The sequence below is a fragment of the Crocuta crocuta genome, unplaced genomic scaffold, assembly GCF_008692635.1.
Source record: "Crocuta crocuta isolate KB4526 unplaced genomic scaffold, BGI_CrCroc_1.0 scaffold119, whole genome shotgun sequence".
Classification (NCBI taxonomy): domain Eukaryota; kingdom Metazoa; phylum Chordata; class Mammalia; order Carnivora; family Hyaenidae; genus Crocuta; species Crocuta crocuta.
The window spans coordinates 8801654-8818681 of NW_027551562.1; the positions used below are offsets into that span (position 1 = coordinate 8801654).

The 17028-nt window shown below is 50.9% G+C and overlaps 1 protein-coding gene across 8 annotated transcripts in view; it reads right to left on the reverse strand.

Annotated features, from left to right (window-relative positions):
• Positions 1–17028, reverse strand: part of PTK2 (protein tyrosine kinase 2) — a 245595-nt gene that overhangs the window by 32508 nt on the left and 196059 nt on the right. For 7 of the 8 annotated variants that reach the window (XM_077750005.1, XM_077750004.1, XM_077750007.1 and 4 more), the window contains one exon: positions 5634–5745. In XM_077750005.1, the coding sequence (XP_077606131.1) occupies positions 5634–5745 (112 nt within the window). Of the gene's footprint in view, positions 1–5633; positions 5746–6304; positions 6379–17028 lie in introns of those variants that run through there. The other variant, XM_077750008.1, reaches the window with a different exon arrangement.

Genomic DNA, 17028 nt, shown 5'->3' on the forward strand with positions numbered 1-17028 from the left:
AAAAACAGTTCGACTATCTCTGTACTAGGATATTTGAATGGAAACACTCATTTTGTTTTTTAAGTTTATTTATTTTGAGGGAGAGAAAGCACAAGTGGGGAGGGGCAGAGAGCCATAGGAGGGAGGCTCCAAGCAGGATTTGCACGGTCAGTGTGGAGCAGTGGGGCCCGTGTGCACCGAGCTAACGCGCTTTCTGCACGATCTGACAAATGGAAGAGTGGTGCCACCAAGGGCTATCATCACCCTAGTTCAGAGGAGAAGGTCGCGGCTCAGACAAGTCAGTCAGCATGAACGGACTGCACGGTCCCCACTGGCACACCTGCTTGACCCCCAAATCTGCTGTGCGGTGAGGCCACCCTGTGACAAGCGTGCGTGGGCTCAACAAGGAGAACACGGGAGGAAGTGACAAGAAGCCAGCAAAGTCCCCACACGACACCCCATGGGGGGGGGCCTCAAACACATGAACGGGTAGCAAAAGAGAGTGCTTGCCAGGTCCCCTTTCCAAATAAAACAACGTGAAAAAGGGTGAAAACGTGCCTTATGGCAGACAAGACGATCACACAAAACCAAACTCCACTAAGCAGCAGCCGTGGAGAGCGCATGTCCCGACAGACAGCTGTTCGTGCTCCCTACAGGCAGGAAGCCGGAGTGGGAAGAAGGGGTGTGGGCTGCGGTCAGGGCCGTTCACCTCTGAGCCTCCACGTTCTCCACGAGGACGCTGGGACAGGGCTGTCGTGGAGACTAAACATCCAGTTCCTAGAGGACAGCTTCCACCTGAGTGCCCCCAACTGTCACTTGCTCCTAAGAACTATGACTCGGCAGATTACTCGGGTCTCCTCCTCCAAGGCACACACTTGGACTTTAAGAGTTTTAGAAAATCAGACCATGGAGCCGAGGGAGATTCTGTTGACGTCCAGCGGAGGAGGGGGAGGAAACATAAACCCTCGGCGAGCGAGTCTCAGTCAGGTGGCCGTGCTCTGGCGTCCAGGGTACCTGAGAGGGTGCTGGGCTGAGCCCGACGGCACCAGGGGTCAGAACGATGGGACTCACTCTCCTTTCAGATGCCCTGCTCAACCGTACGCAGGTAAACCAGCAACAGAGTCCTGTAATCTGACCCAAACAACACGTGGCACAGCTCATCCCACACTGAACTTACGGGAACGGCAACTACTGTGTACACTGGTGGGCAATCTTGTTCTGTTTGAACTTTACCAACATGTTTCACCATTCCAGGAAATTACAGCGCCATGGTCCGTGCGGCGCACACTTGGGTGTGGCCGTAGGCTCTGCACGCGTAGCGGCTGTACCCGAGGTGTGCACACACAGGCAAGCGCCTGACCATCTCACCACTCCTGAGCGCCTGCTACAGGCGTGTGCATAATGTTTTAGTTTCCTTCTACAGTTTGCGGTCTCTTGAAAGAGCTGGCATTTTGAAATCAGGGAGGCATTTTATGCCCTACGTGTTAGTGGCAGGACACCCTAAGATGCTCCTGACGTTAAGTGGAGTGCTTGCTGCATCCTGTTAGGGCTGAGAAACACAGCTGAGACAGCCACTCTCAACCATGATCTTCAGGACCCCTTTATATTTTCAAAAATTACTAAGGACTCTAAGCGCTTTTGTTTATCTGGAATATATCTACCAATATTTCTGCTATTAGAGATTAAAACAGACACTTAAAAATAACAACAAACTGGGCCACCTGGGTGGCTCAGTGAGTTAAACGCCTGACTTCGGGTCAGGTCATGATCTCATGGTTTGTGAGCCCCGAGCTGGATTCCGTGCTGACAGCGTGGAACCTGCTTTGGATACTCTGTCTCCTTCTCTCTCTGCCCCTCCCCTGCTTGCTCTCCCTCATTCTCTTTTCCTTAAAACAACAAACTAATTACATGTTTAAAAAAATACCTATTTTTTTTAAAACTAAAAAGAAAAAATCGGTGAGCAGAGGGGGCACCTGTTACGTGTAAGTATATCAATTCCTCTAAAGTCGGCTTCACAGAAGGTGGTCATTCCCACACGGGCTTCTCGACTCCGTCTGCTGTGCCATTTCCCTGGCTGCAGCAGACAAAGAAACTCCAGCCTCACACAGCAGTAAAGCTGGAAAGAAGACAGGTATGTTCACAGTTTCTTAGCACAGCTGTGCGTACTGTTTTCTGATATCACACCCGAACTCAATAAGTGGCTGTTTCTCAAAGGACTTGTGATGTGGAATCTGAAACGTATCATTATCTGTTAAAATCCATCACCCCATCCTGTACTGTGAATGGATCTTCTTTCTACGTGGGATTCTGTTAGTATCCTGCAGCGATCATCTGGAAAATAGGAGTCACTGAGTTATGTGGACCTTTGCAATGCCGACCCACTTCAGTATACACACGGAAAAAGTCATATTTGTTACTATCACTCTGAGCTCATCAGAAAAGTCTCAGAATTCAGAAGCTGTCAGGTCATGGTGACGGTTGCAGGTTTTTCAAAATTCTAGTTTTTGCTCGAAAACTCAAATTTTATCATTGGCAACAAACACTATCATTTGTTCTTGATGACACAGTCTTGCTTCTTTGTTTCTTCAAAAAACGTCTACCAAAGGCACAACGGTGAACAACCACGGCATCTGCCCACTCCTTTTCAAGAAAAATTGATCTCCCATGAGAAATGTGGTCAGTTCTGCAGGCCAGGTGCCCAGCAAGCGTCTTTCCGGTACTCGCTGTTTCCTCCTACACAGGACTGGCAACTGCTTCACGAGGCCATTCTGCAGCACCCTGGCGGTCACTCTGGCTCTGCGTGAGTACGGTGGCAAAGGATACGGGGATGGCCAGCGTGGTCTGGTGCTACTGCCCCGGCATGTGCCGAGGGACAGACGCTCTGTCGGCTGTCACGTCTGCAGAAGGACTGCAATGGCAGCGGAATGCACAAGGCCAGTGACACGGGAACATCATTATGACATGGGTGTTGCTCTCACAGCCCTCTGAAATGGTCTTGAGGACCCAGAGATCCAAGAAATACATTTTTAAAACTGGAGAAAGATATTTTTAGCCTGAGGCTCCCCCAGGATCTAGTGGGGACGTGCAGGACAACTCGTCGAAATGAAATGAACCCGGAGCGGGGCTCCCAGGCCGCATTCCTCTTGGGCAAACTTCTCATAAGTCTTTTGTAGGCAAAAATTGGTATTATCGATGAAGAGACTGGTAACATGTTTTTGATAATTAGCTTTGTGATTACAGTGCCTTTGCCATTAAGTATAATTAAGCTTTTAATTGTGAATCTTGAATGTGGGAAAGAAAAATATTTCCCTTTAACAAACTAGGTTATGTTACAAACCTTAATAGTACACAATGTTCATCTACAAAAGCCTGAGATCCTACATGAAATGAAGAGATTTAAGTGGAATTGACTTTCCAGAAACAGCACAGGCAGAACTATAAAAACTGAGGCTCCAGAGTTCCCCTTCCTGCGGGTGGAGGAAAGCCCAGGAGGGGCGCTGGGCTAGCGGGCTGGCCTGTTGGGGACAAGGACTCTCACCTGCACACTTGTCAAATACAGTGACTAGAAAGCAGAGTTCGATTCCACGGATCACCATGGAGAAGGGAAAAACTGCACCCAGACCTGATTCCAGCTGGTAAGGGAGCCAAATAATTAGCACGTCTGTTTACATTCATCGAGCCTCTGTAGGTTTACACTAGTGTTGCTGATTTTCTAGCCACGAAAACATTTAATCCAGGGTTGCCAACCTTTTCCTCAAAGGGTCAAAGAGCGAATGTTTTAACCTGTGCAGCCACACAGTGACCGGGCTGCAGGCTGAAACCAGCTAGGGACAGCCTGCCGGGAAGGCAGGCAGCTCATTCCAGTCCAACTCCAGCTACAATAGCCAGGGGGTTATAGTGTGCTGACCCGATCTCTGATTCGAGAGAAGAGCCTCAAAATATGCACTCTGAGAACATCTCAAAACCAGAAAGAAAGGTCTTTGTACGCTAAAACAGAAAAAGCCCAACCTCAGACTACAACTTCTAAAATTTAGCCACATGAACTATGAAACATCCTGCAGACTGAGCTACAGGAGAGTGCTGAGATGGAAAAAGCTCTTTAATTCTGTGGATTTCAGAGGAGAGCTGCAAGACTGGTGCTCTCCACCGAGTACGTACAGCACCTGGTGCCTCCGTGACTCCATCAAGGGCCGCAGACACAGGACCTCACGCCGCCTTCACCACGTCCCCGGGGGTGAGGGATGCTAACACCCTCGTTTCACAGCGAGCATGGAGAGGCTGGACCAGGGAGGGGATGCCCTCCGATGCCCACGCGTCAGAGCCCCATGTGAAGAGATCCACTCGGCCGAGGCCTGAGGAACTAGCTTCCAGACTCTCCTGCATCCCAGGCCCGGACCACTGTGCTGTGGCTCCTGAGTTAAGAAATAGGCAAAAGTGTATATACAAAGGGGAAGGGCCTTCCATGCTGAGACGAGGGGATCTCGGTTTTACTGTGGGTACAACAGCTTTACTGCTGTTAAATCAGGAGACGCGGAAGTGTAGTGGTCTCGCTCTCACTCCCTCACAGGAACACCCGTCGAAGGTGGCGTGGCCCTCCTGGACTAGGGAACCCTCCACCTCTAAGTTTCTGAACAACTGTGTAGAACAGAACTGTGAAGAACTAAGTTTCTGAAGAACAGTCACCTGTAGTCACCTTAACTGTGTGACGTTTATTATTACACAGCTGAAAATACCAAGAAAACAGAAGCTTTCAGGCATCATTAAAAATTGGTATAATATTTAAATAGTACTTCGTGCTAACAGATTTTTGAACATTTTTCAAAAAGAAAATGAAATAAAAAATTGTCAGTTTCTTCATATACTTTTAGCTCATCAAACAGAAGGTAAAGCCTACCCTCTATTTACATTTCAGAAGACGTTCTGAGCTGGATTATTCATGGCAAATAAAACACTGTGTGAAAATACCTTTCTGTCAAAAGCAAAAGGTATGTAAAGAATTCTCAACCTCATGAGAGGCTTTAACGGCCAACTCTGTGCAAAACTCTGGCCATAGTGTGGCTGGGCAACAGGGGGTGGGGGGGAGCCAGGTGACCTCGCAGAGCTGGAGGACTTGGGGGAGGTGAGCAGGCAAGGCCAGGGGGTGCTGCCAGCAGACCCTGACGTGGGAATGCGACGTGCCTCCGGCCCCTGCAGAGAGCGGGTAGGCGGAGCGTGTGCCCAAGGCTCCCAACCCAATCCAACCCTAAAGGAAGGGGATTTGACCCAGTTTAAAGCAGAGCAAAGTGTAGAGCAATCAGGGGGCTGGTTTCAGTCCATCTGAGGTTTTTACCCCAACTCAGTCCTTAGTGGGGTCCCTGACAAGGGGAACCCCTCCTCAACACCTGGCGTGCTCACGGAAGTCTTAGGATGGGGGGCGGGGGGAGCCAAGGAGGAGCCCTTGAGGACCATAAGCCGGCCTTCAGCTGAAATGCAAACCAGGAAATGCGTGCATGTGAGGGCGGCATGCAGGGCAAACAGGCAAGGGGGGCGGTGTTACCAAGACTGCTCCCAGGGTAGCCTGATGCGTGCCCCCCCCCCCCGACAGCGCTGCCTACCCCGTAAACCTCAAAAGTTAGCAGGAGTAACACCAAGGCCGGGGCAGGGGCCTTTGCTACCTTGGGTGGCGCTTCGTCAGACCCGCCAGAGTCCCAGGACACGGTGACCTGTCTTCTGGACTCCATCCTCATCCGCTCCTCTTGCTGAGCCTTCTCCTCCTCCAGGATTGTGCTGCAGAGACAATACACGGTGTGAGGGGAGCTGACAGCCAGCGGGAGCGAGCACGCAGCAGGCCCCAGCCGCGCCCATCTGGGGAGCCCGGGCTGGCTGACCGGAGAGTAACAAGGAAGAAAGGGAGGGCGGATCAGGTTTCTAACTCCGCACGAGAGGACTCTAGAGCAGCCCCGGTCCCAACGGCAAGTCCACTGTCAGCACAGCCGCGGGTGAGAGAAGGACAGGGAGAGACCAGGGGAGCTGCTGGAGAACGAGAGGAGGCCGGGAGGGAGGTCTGCACACCACACTGGCTCTGAGCAGGACCGCACTGCCCTGGCCAACCCCAAGCAGCACCTCGCCGGGCACGGCCACGCCTCGGGAGGGGCTCTTCACATGTACACCCGCCCCCACATCAGCACACAGGGCGACAGATCCGCAGTCTGGCCACACTGCTCCCTACCATCTCCCCAACTTTCAGCTTTATCCCGTCGGGAAAATGACGCCACGGCCGCCGGCCCCGGCCCCGCTCCCCAACGGCCGCCCGCACACCGCCCAGGGCAGCCGCCGCCAGCCTCACCAGCTCCCCAGTCCGCAAGACCCCCCAGGGCTCAGTGGGCGGCAGGTCCCCGAACCCTCGGTTGTCACGGCGGCCGCGGCTCCCTCCTGCACGCCTGCGGCCCCCGGCTGCTAAGAATGACGCTTATTCACAGTTCCAAGCCTTCTGGCAGAGCGCAGTCAATAACCACCCAGAATTACTCATGACAGAGTGAGGTCAGCTGCACAGACCCTTTCCAATCTGGGAATCTGCTCAACTGTTTCCAAGAGACCTTCCTGCCCGACGGGAGGCGACGGGCTGTTTCTCACACAAGCTAACTCGTGCGGCCACCTTCAAGTCAGGGAAGCACAGAAATTCATTTCATAATTGCTCTGAGTCAGCAAACCGTTCCTACAGATGTGAGGGTTTTTTTTTTCTTTTCTTTTAAAGGCACGGGAATGTTTTCCTCAGTGATGACATTAGCGTGTTAGAGTAAAAGCTTTCAAGCCCAAAGATTCCAGTCCCTCTTGAAAATATGATTTTGGTTTTCTTCCTGCTCCAGCCAGACGATCACGCCTTAGAAAGGAGCATGGAACTCGAACAGCACTCAGGAGTCAGCCTCACCCTCCAGACTGGCAAGGGGCACGCGGAGCCAGCACTGCTAGGGATCGGGCCCCGGGGCCAGAAGCCCGGCCACGACGCGCCGCTGGTGCGTCTGCTGCCCCCCCTGCTCCCCCTGGGCTGAGAGCTGTGTTGCGTCCAGAGTCCGTGCAGACCCGGAGCGCTGCTGTGCACACCAATGGAGGCAAGGGGCGCTTGGCGGGCTTAGGCGGTTAAGCACCCGACTCTCAGTTTCCACTCAGGTCACGATCTCACATTTGTGGGTTTGAGCCCCAGTGCAGAGCCTGCTTGGGATTCTCTCTCCTTCCCTCTTTCTACCACTCCCCTCCCCTTCCCGCTCTCTCTGCTCCTCCCTGACTTGCACACTCCTTCTCTCTCACACAAAATAAACGTAAACCAATGAGAGGCAAGTGGGTGAGTGAAGCCGCAATCGGCAGTCAAGCTGCTGAGTGGCCGTTACCAAGCCTCCTGAACTGTGCGCAGGGAAGGACTACAGGCCACCTTCTCTGCGATGGCACTGGGAGCTGGAGTCCAGCCTGAGGCCCCTGGCCTGAGGGAGGAGCTGCCCTGGGTTAGTTTTTCTGCACCCTGCTCTTGTCCAGGGCTCTCAAAGTAAGTAACAGACCCTGAATCAGAATTTCCAAACATTTCATAGTTTTTAACAACTAAAAAATCGATAAAATAAAGATAAAAAAAAAATCAAGAAAAAAAAATTTGTCCTTTCCCCCCAACTTCTTTGAGCTGGAGGCCCCACTGAGGCAGTGGATTTCACAAGGGTCGTTTTGTGACATGGGCCACCCTGATCTTAAGGTTGCCGTCCCCCCACAAAAACTTCCAGAAGGTGACGCAAGGGCCCTTGCCATAGGAGACCCCCTCAGGCTCCAGCCAGCCCGGTTCTTCCATCCACATTCACTGTCCCCCATTCTCTCCTGTCTGCATCTTCACCACAGCCCTGTGATCACTGCACTGCACGCGTCCCTCCACTGCCCTGGCCGTTTGCGGCGCTCGCACGTGGCAGGTGCTGTGGTGTTTCTTTGCCTAAACCAGCTACTCCCGTCCCTTGCAGAGGAGCCGTAACGGCGAAGAGCCCTTCAAGCTCAGTACTTGGCTCTCATCCCAAAACGACACGTCACAATGCTTCTGAGAAACCATCATTTGTGGCTCGGAGTAGTCAAGGGTATAAATAACTCCTGAAAGATCTGTTTTCACAATGGGAAGACTATTCCATAGATGGAGTACGAGTGCACATGCAGACATTTTTGAGCTTTTCTCTGCAAAACTTGTGGCACAAGCCTGAGCAAGAGGCTAGAAAGTGCAGAGGGTCAAGCGGGTCAAATTTAAACATATTTTCCCAAACTGCAAATATTTTTAGTAGCGATACATTCCATGTGAAAGAGTCCGGCCGCCTGCTGTGAGCTGGCGGTGAGCCCCCACAGCCTCCCCTGGGACGCCAGTTTCTAGGTCTCAAACGTGCAAGCAGATGAACCAGTGAGAGCTTGGGCTTTTCCTTCACAGACATTAGAACGTGTGCTCATCCACCGGCCCCATCTAGTGAGACAGGTGTGAAAGGAGACGGAAGTATGGTATGTGAGGCTTCTTTTCCACTTCCCTCACATCAGCTGAAACAGTCCTCAAAGGAATCGAGTCAGATCACGAGGACGGAGAGTGTGTGGGGGCTGCCGACAGGGCTCTTGTGGTCTCGTACCCTCCACGAGAGAGTATGTGAGGTCTGATTACATTTCCGTCCTGGAGCGACAAAATGCGATTTCACTTCTTAGGCATTTTCACAGAGAGGAAGAGAGTGGTCCAATGGGTCCCGCCCCTTCCAGGACTGAGCTAAGACACAAAAACAAATCTTCAACCCAGACCAGCTTCAGAGTGGAAAAAGGCATTGGTCCTGCGCGGCTGGATGACCGAGACGTCCAGGCTGTCCAAGGAGGGAGCGAGCCACAAGCTGTGAGCTGTGCCTCTGCCAGCCTCAGTGGCTGCAGGCGGCCTCATCTTTTTCAGCATGTCTGCTCATTCGTAAATGAGAGTAATACTGCCTTTCCCACCCATCGTTAGGGTGGAGAAACAAAGCATGTGGGGAAAAACCAGTACAACTTTTAAGTAAATGTTAGTTAGCTCTGCACTTTTTCACCTGACCTTCCACTACTAGGAAAGAAGGGAGATTTTATCTGTTTCTTGTGTGAGTGCGGCACTACTGCTCTGTCCTCTGAGAGTATATAACATCTCTTCTTTTAAGTATAGGAAACACTCTTTGCTGGAATAACGTTTTTTTCAAGATTGGACTTTGATCACCTAAACATCACAAAATCAGTCTGGGTTTATAGGCTACTTAGGCAAATGTGGAAAACACCCAGACTGAAAAGGAAAAACGCCAAGAGGGAAAGAACTCGTTCTGGCAAGTTCTCAGGAATACTAGTTTTGAAACATGATCTCTTATAATCACCCAACACTGCCTCACCACAAAGGAATGGAATTGACCTTTTAACAAAAAAAAAAAAAAAAAAAAACCAACCGCAGCTGATATCTTTGCAGAAAACAAGTCTGGAGACTTGAGATGAAGCTGTGGACTGTGTCTGTAAGTGGCTGGCTGGGTGGCTAAACACAAAACCCACAGCGGTACCGCGCCAACCTCTGCTCTTTGTCTCTTACCAGCCAGAGCACCTGGACGTCTGGTGTCACGAATGCACCGGGACTGCGTTTCTCTTCATGTTCCCCAAAGGGCAGGAAACAGTGCACTTCTGTTTGCTGCGGTGCTGCCCATCTCAAAATGGTTTCCATAGAAGGGATTCCTACTAAAATCTTCTTGGGGTGCCGAGGTGGCTCAGTCGGTTAAGCATCCAACTTCAGATCAGGTCATGATCTCATGGTTTGTGGGTTTGAGCCCTGCATCGGGCTCTGTGCTGACAGCTAGCTCAGAGCCTGGAGCCTGCTCCAGATTCTGTGTCTCCCTCTCTCTTTCTCTGCTCTTTCCCCTCTCATGTTCTGTTTTTGTCTCTCTCTCAGAAACAAACATTAAAAAAATTTTTTTCTTAAATCTTTCTTTAAAAATAGAGACCTCTTTCTGTTTCTGGCAAATTTGCATAGTTCCTATTGCCTCAACACTCATGCAGATAGTGACTCTGAGCTATGGACCCAGGACAGCACAGGAGAGCAGCCCACCGCAGCCAGACTCTGATGGGGCTGGCAACCTTTAGGGCCATTCGCCAGAAAGCAGGCCCTAGTCTTATAGATTCTGCCCAAATCTCTAGTTGAACCTGGAACCATGCACACAGGACAGGCTTCAAGCAGCCCTGCTAGGGCTAAGAGAACTGAACTGAGACGTGGGCTACTGCCCACAGCATGGGGACAGACTCTGTGATCCGAGAGCAGCCTAGTTAATTGCCTGCTGAAACACACAGACCATTCTTTAGAGGAATATAACTGAATCCAGAGTTTCTGCAAACTATCACTCACAATGTCCAGTGTATAATCTCAATACACAAATAAAGTAAAAAACACTCAATACACATGTAAACACGAAAGTGTGATCCATTCTCGAGAGGAAACAATAGTGTAAAAGAGGCAACTGCAAAGACGACTCAGAAGTTGGAATTGGCAGGCAGGGACTTTATTATATTCAAGGACACAAAGGAAAATCTGATCTAATTAATGGAAAGATAAGAAATGTCAGCGAGGAAATAGAAACTATAAAAAAGAGCCAAATGAAAACCCTATAATGAAAACTACAGCATCTGGAACAAAATCTCTGCAGGATCGAAGGAGTGGTAGGATGGAGAGAGCAGAACAATCAGGGAGCTTGAAGATAAATCAACTAAAATGATCCAATCTGAAGGACCTGGAGAAAAAAGACCAAGGAGAAAAAAGAAAAAGAACCAGAGCCCCTGGGATGTGAAAGACACTATCAAAGGAGTAATAAACACGGAATGGGGATTTTAGAAGCACAAAAACGGAGCAGAAAAATGCCTGAACAAACAGCTGTCAGAGACATATATTTACGGATTCAGGAGGGTCAGCGACGCCTAGCAGATCCATACAAAGGAAACCACACCCAACACATCCCAGTTAAACTGCTGAAATCCAAAGATGGAGGGTCAACTGTGGAGGCGGCCAGTACAGAATGACAAAGCACAGGCAGAGGAACAATGATTCGAAAGGCCATGACTTATTAGAGATAACGCAGGTCAGGAGGCAGCACCAGAACAGCTTCAATGTGCTGAAAGAAACAAATACAGCATGGCTGTCAAGCCTGGACTCCACTCCAGTGAGATGAAGTTCAACTTGTTTTCACATAAGGACTCCAAAACTAATGGAATTCACCACCAACACACGTTCATGGGAAATGCTCCACGTCTTCAGGTGAGTGAAACTGAATGGAAGCCTTGCTGGGAAAGAATGAAGCACACTGTGCAGAATTACGTATGGAAGACTGTTTCTTTACTTACTTTATCAAACCTTATTTTGAGAGGTCACTAGCATACACAGATGCAACCCAAGTATCTAGAGCACAAAGGAGCGAGGTGGTGGCAAATGGGCCTTCTCTGCTGCAAGGACTGGACCCAGTAAGCCCCGTGCGGTTGTTAACGTGAAGGAGATGGGGAAAGTGAACCATGCACACTGTCATCTCCAGAGCGATCACCACAGCTGTAACGCAGAGGCTTTTGCTAAAACGCAGGTGTGGGGCTGAGAGAGAGAAGGAGGTGTGGGAGCGAGGCTGTTGTCTTCCAAGTGCCAGAGTCTCGGCCAAGAACTAACGGACAGAGCACAGAGCACTTCTAATTTTGTCAGGCTGGCCTTCGGCTGCAAGCTTGCAAGCGGCGCGAGGCCAGCGTCTCTCTGTCTGTTCCCTACACGCCTCCGTGCAGCCAGTTAGTCCCGGTCCCCCTGTGAACTGAGGCCAAGAAGGCGGAGCCATGTGCAGCCACAACCTATCACTGTCCAGAGAGAGAGGGGGACCTTCATGGCTGCCCCACTGTCCCCTCACATTTTGAGGAGTAACAGCCCCAGAAAGAAAATTCAGCGAAAGGGAACAAAGAGCAGCTGCAGGGAAAACAAAACGGGCGACAGAAACAGGACTGAAGGGAAGGGAGCCCTCGGCGGCGGGGAGGGCAGCGCTCCGACTGCACGGTCACACGGGAGGACCGACACGTATGTTCCGTCCAGTCCAAGGCATGTCCTTCCAGGTCACCTGAGTGAGGGGGACAACAGCGTGTGGGGAAACGCAGGAGGCTGGGGGCCGTCAGCGACGCAGTCAGGCAGGAGGGCGCACTGTGGCTGGAAGGCCGTGAAGAACACTGGTGTTGGGGGCAGGAGGAAAGGGCGCAGGGTCTGAGGCCTGCCCCTGTTAGCTGTACAGTCAGGGTAAGTCATGGGACTTTCCTAAGCCTCAGGCTCCTAAGTGAAACAGGAAACCATTACTCCTTCTTAAGAACAGCTGTGAAGTCAGGGGCGCGTGGGTGGTTCCGTCAGCTGAGGCTCAGGTCATGATCCCAGGGTCATGGGATCCAGCCCTGCGTCAGGCTCCATGCTGAGCGTGGAGCCCGCTTAGGATTCTCTCCCTCTCTCTCCCCCACTCTCCTCCCCCCCCCCNTCATTCTCTCTAAAATAAAAAATAAAAAATGAAAATAAAAAGAATTGCTCTGAAGTCAAAGAAGGAAATATATGTGAAAATGATCTTTGCAACCATGTAAGTACAAAGGACTAATTTTTTTGAAATGCACATTTAAATCTCACTGGAAATCTGTTCACACAAGACCAGCCTGTGGAGGTGTAAATACAGACGCACACGGTAAAGCTCTGAACACCCACGTGCGGGCAGGAGCAAGGACAGGTCAGGAGGCTCTTCACGTGAGCAGTTAAGACATAATTCTTAGTGGAAAAAAATGTCCATGTTATATCAAATTCCTATTAAATTTCAATTTGCTCTGGACTTTTAATTACTGGTAAAGCTAAGGATGAAAGAAACCCCAACAAACAAAACAACCCTGAAGTTCAGATGCTGTGAACATTTTAAGATGTATGTAGGAAGGCCTGAGAAACTGATTACTCTTCTAGATAATATCTAGACCCAACAGGCTGGCGAGGGGAAGAATGCTGATATGATGACTAAGGAGAGACTCAGACACCACCTTTGAAAGGAATTTTGGAAGCAAATACAAAACTACTTAAAAAATATGCAAAGCAGCAGCACAAATACCTTGTATCACCAATCAAACCTAGAGCTTTTAGAGTCTATATATTAGGGTAAATGAAGAATCAGAAAGGATCACAAAGGCTTGTATAAGACGTTCACAGATTAAAAGTGGAGATCCGTGTCTCCATAACACGTCTACGAAACGTCTTTGTATTTGGTAACTGAATAAGGACAGCTCACGCTTTTACATCCCAACGACCGGATCTCTCTCTGACAGTAACTGATGGCCTCTCCATGCCCTGAGACACCCAGTACCTTCCAGGTCTTCGGGAGCTGCTCTGCTGTCACTACGACCAGAGCAGTGGTGACAGTGTGTGCACCTAACCCGAGCCCCGGACAGCCGGAGGCATTTCAGTCTCACGTAACCCTGAGGACCAGGCTGGCCAGGTCATGGGGCCTTGCTCCTCCAGGGAGGCGGAGTCAATTGCCCAAGACCACACAGCCTTTTCCAACTTCTTTTTCAGCTCTAACGTTCGTAACACAACACACATAACTCTCAACAGCAGGGTGGGCTCCCATCTGCGCCCGCACCTGTGCAGGTCACACTTCCCTGAGCACAGGAAGCACAGTTCGTATCTGGGGGTGGGAGTGGAGGGACCCTGCAACTTCCCCGGAGCTGATGCTCAGATTCGGTGCAAAAAACACATAATAAATTTGTGGCCACAGGAGCGCCTGGGTGGCTCAGTCAGTTAAACGTCTGACTTCTGCTCACGTCATGATCTCACAGTTCGCGGGTTCAAGCCCTACGTCGGGCTCTGTGCTGACAGCCAGCTCAGAGCCTGGAGCCTGTTTCAGATTCTGTATCTCCCTCTCTCTGACCCTCCCCTGCTCATGCTGTCTCTCTCACTCTCAGAAATAAATAAAACATTAAAAAAAAAAATTTGTGGCCACAGCCACTCCAAGCTAAGTTACTTCCTAACTGAACACATCTCTCAAAGGCTAGCTTTGCTTGACAAAGTTAAAAAGCAAACATGACAACAATAACTCAAAATGACAAACCACCCCTTCCCCTGCCCAAGGCCCGCGCTGCGGGCAGCCTCCAGTCACCCGTGCGGAGTCTCATGCACGACTTCTACCACCGTTGCCCATCGTCCCTGGGGACCCAGAGGCCCACGGCGGCAACATGCTGCACACTTAGGAGGTGACAGCAAAACAAACACAATGGACAGGACAAATGACATTAACGCATGGTTGGGTCACCCTTCAAAGTCCGCAGGTGGTGGCTTCTGCATGTGCATGAAGTGCTGCCTCTCCCTTTAGGGACTTTCCTTCGTTCTAACTCAAAACAAATATAAGAAACACAGGAGCAGGAATTCCTTTGAACACTATGATTTTTTCCTTTTCTCCCTCCTTTGCCCTTTTTAAGAAAGCACTGACCACGTGCCCACCAGTAGCAGTCCCAAGGCAGAACGCGACAGTGTGTACAGATACCTAGCTGTCTCTCAGGTCAGGGCCTAGTGCACGACAGCTGGCAGCTGGCGCCCGGGACTCAGGTGGACTCCCTGCTGAAGCTCGGCCTTCCAGCCTCCTTATCTGTGAACTGGCGGTGGTGGCGTCACCTACGTCTAAGGACCATGAAGGCTAAGATGACCTAACATGTGAGAGCTCAGGGCACAGAGCCTGGCTACAGAAAGCGCTTGGGTCATGCTGGTTCCCAGTGCCACTGCCAGCACAGCTAGCTGTCGAGGGCAGCGACCTGCCATCACGGAACGTGGTTCGGCTCTAAAGGTCTTCCGAGCACAGTGATGGAGGCCGACTCAAAGCACGGAGTGCCTTTCCAAGTGATACGTCCTAGGTCGGCGTTCTTTAGAAAAGTTCAGGTATGTTGTTATGTTCTTTTACCACTTATAGTCTTTTTTTTTTTTTAATGTTTATTTACTTTTGAGAGAGAGATATGAGTGCAAGCAGGGGAGGGTCAGAGAGAGAGGGAAACACAGAATCCAAAGCAGGCTCCAGGCTCTGAGCAGTCAGCACAGAGCCCGACGCGAGACTTGAACTCATGAACTGTCAGATCATGCCCTGAGCCGAAGTTGGACACTTAACCAACTGAGTCACCCAGGCGCCCCTACCACTAATATGTATTCTTCTGCCTGACCTTCATACGTGAAAACAGCGAGCACAGATACACCGAGTAATTTCCTTACAAAACCGCTATGTTTGGGGCAACGGAGGTGTTCGCTCACTGTGGGGGCAGCACATTCTCTCTCCTCTGGAAAGCCAGCAGGACCTACCGAGGCCATGCCTGAGCCCGCTGCCACGCAGATACACACCAGCGTCACTCCTGTCACTACGCTCACCAGAAAGACTCACAAGTGGCCTGGACAGCCCTGCTGGAAAGCATCCACCAGGAGGAGGAGGGATGAACAGCCGCAACACTACGGAGTGGGGGGAAGAGGCAACTACCTGAATAAGCTGGATGGTCTCAAACTAAATGCTAAACAAAATAAGCACTGAACAGAAAGCCCACGCTGAGTGATACCACCGACCTAAAGCTCACAGGCAGGCAGGGCCGATCTGTGGTTATCGGTCGCCCTTGGGGGTGAACAGTCGTTGGGAAGGGCTATGGTGGCTGCATGGGTGTGCCCGATCTGTGACAAACCACTGAGCGCTTTGCTTCTTGGCATGTTTATACGTTCACATCTTTGCATCGCAATTAAAAGATTAAAAAATACAAAAATTATGGTGTAAAAGATTAAATTGATCACTTTATTAGTTTATTGCCCTCATTTGCCGAGAAAGGACTGAAGAACCTCCACATGACCAAGCACGTCTCCCTGGACTGGGCTGAAAACGGATGGCCTTGTCGCGCAGCAGCACAAAGGCCTGGGCCAGGCGGGAGCCGGAGGCGGCATGACTCCCAGAAGGCACATACTGAAGCTGGTACTGTGGTTTCCGTGGCACGTTAGCCGCCAGAGAACTGAATTACCCAGCGATTAAACGATGCTTTCATTCAAAGCCTGCTCCATGCACCCTTCCGACCCGTCAGTCAGACGGGTCAAGCCTCGGCGCACACGGGGGTCGAGCTCCCTGCAGGTCACAGGGAGAATTTCCGCTCACTGACAGGCCACCTGCAGGTTCACATCCCTGTGCTTCTCCGTGGGGTCACGGCCATGAATAAGAACATGGGGTGTACAGCAGACAGACGTGGGGCTCCTGGGCATGGGACCCCGTACGGTCTGACTCTGCTGGGCGAGGCGTGTCCTGAGAGCCTTTTCTCAATTATAGTAAACAACAAGCACAAGGCCCCACAGTGAGTGGAGTTCACTCAGGATCTTTCCTTTTAAGGTAGTCACGCGAATGGGATTTGGGAAACAGTTTTAACTGACCTGGGGTAAAGTCTATCTGAAATTTATTACTTTGTAAAAATTTTCGACGATAGAAAAACTTTGTAAAGCTCGATAAAAGAATCTATTTAGAATTGTGACATCTTGTGACCTATAAATGTCCAAAAGAGCTATTATAAAATTACATTTTTTGGCCTTTTTGGGAGCCATATAACATGCATTCAAAATGCAAAGCAAACCCCACTTCTGACTAAGCGGACACGCTGACGGCCGGTGTTAACCGCACCAGGACCCGTGAGGCAGGGCTGTCCAGGCACAGTGGGCGTGTGTGCGTGTGTGTGCAATCGTGACATTCAGTTCTGAGCCTTCACCTTGGAGAGTTTTGGGCACAAACCTGCCTGACGCAGCAGTCCTTCCGCAAACACGGACTTGAGCTGTCGTGCCTCAGGCTGTGAGTGGAGCGCTGTGCGAGCCTACTGTGCGCAGGCCCCTGGCCTGCGGGTGCGGGCAGCCCCGAGGCGAGTATGACGATCCCTGCCCTCAAGGAGCCTCAGTCTAGTAGGGCGGAGACGTACTAGACTGTGAGCTCCTCGACGGCAGGAAAGGTGCAGTCCTCCTGCCCCCGACGCCGGGCCCCAGGCTCAGCCCCCGCGGCGCCCGCC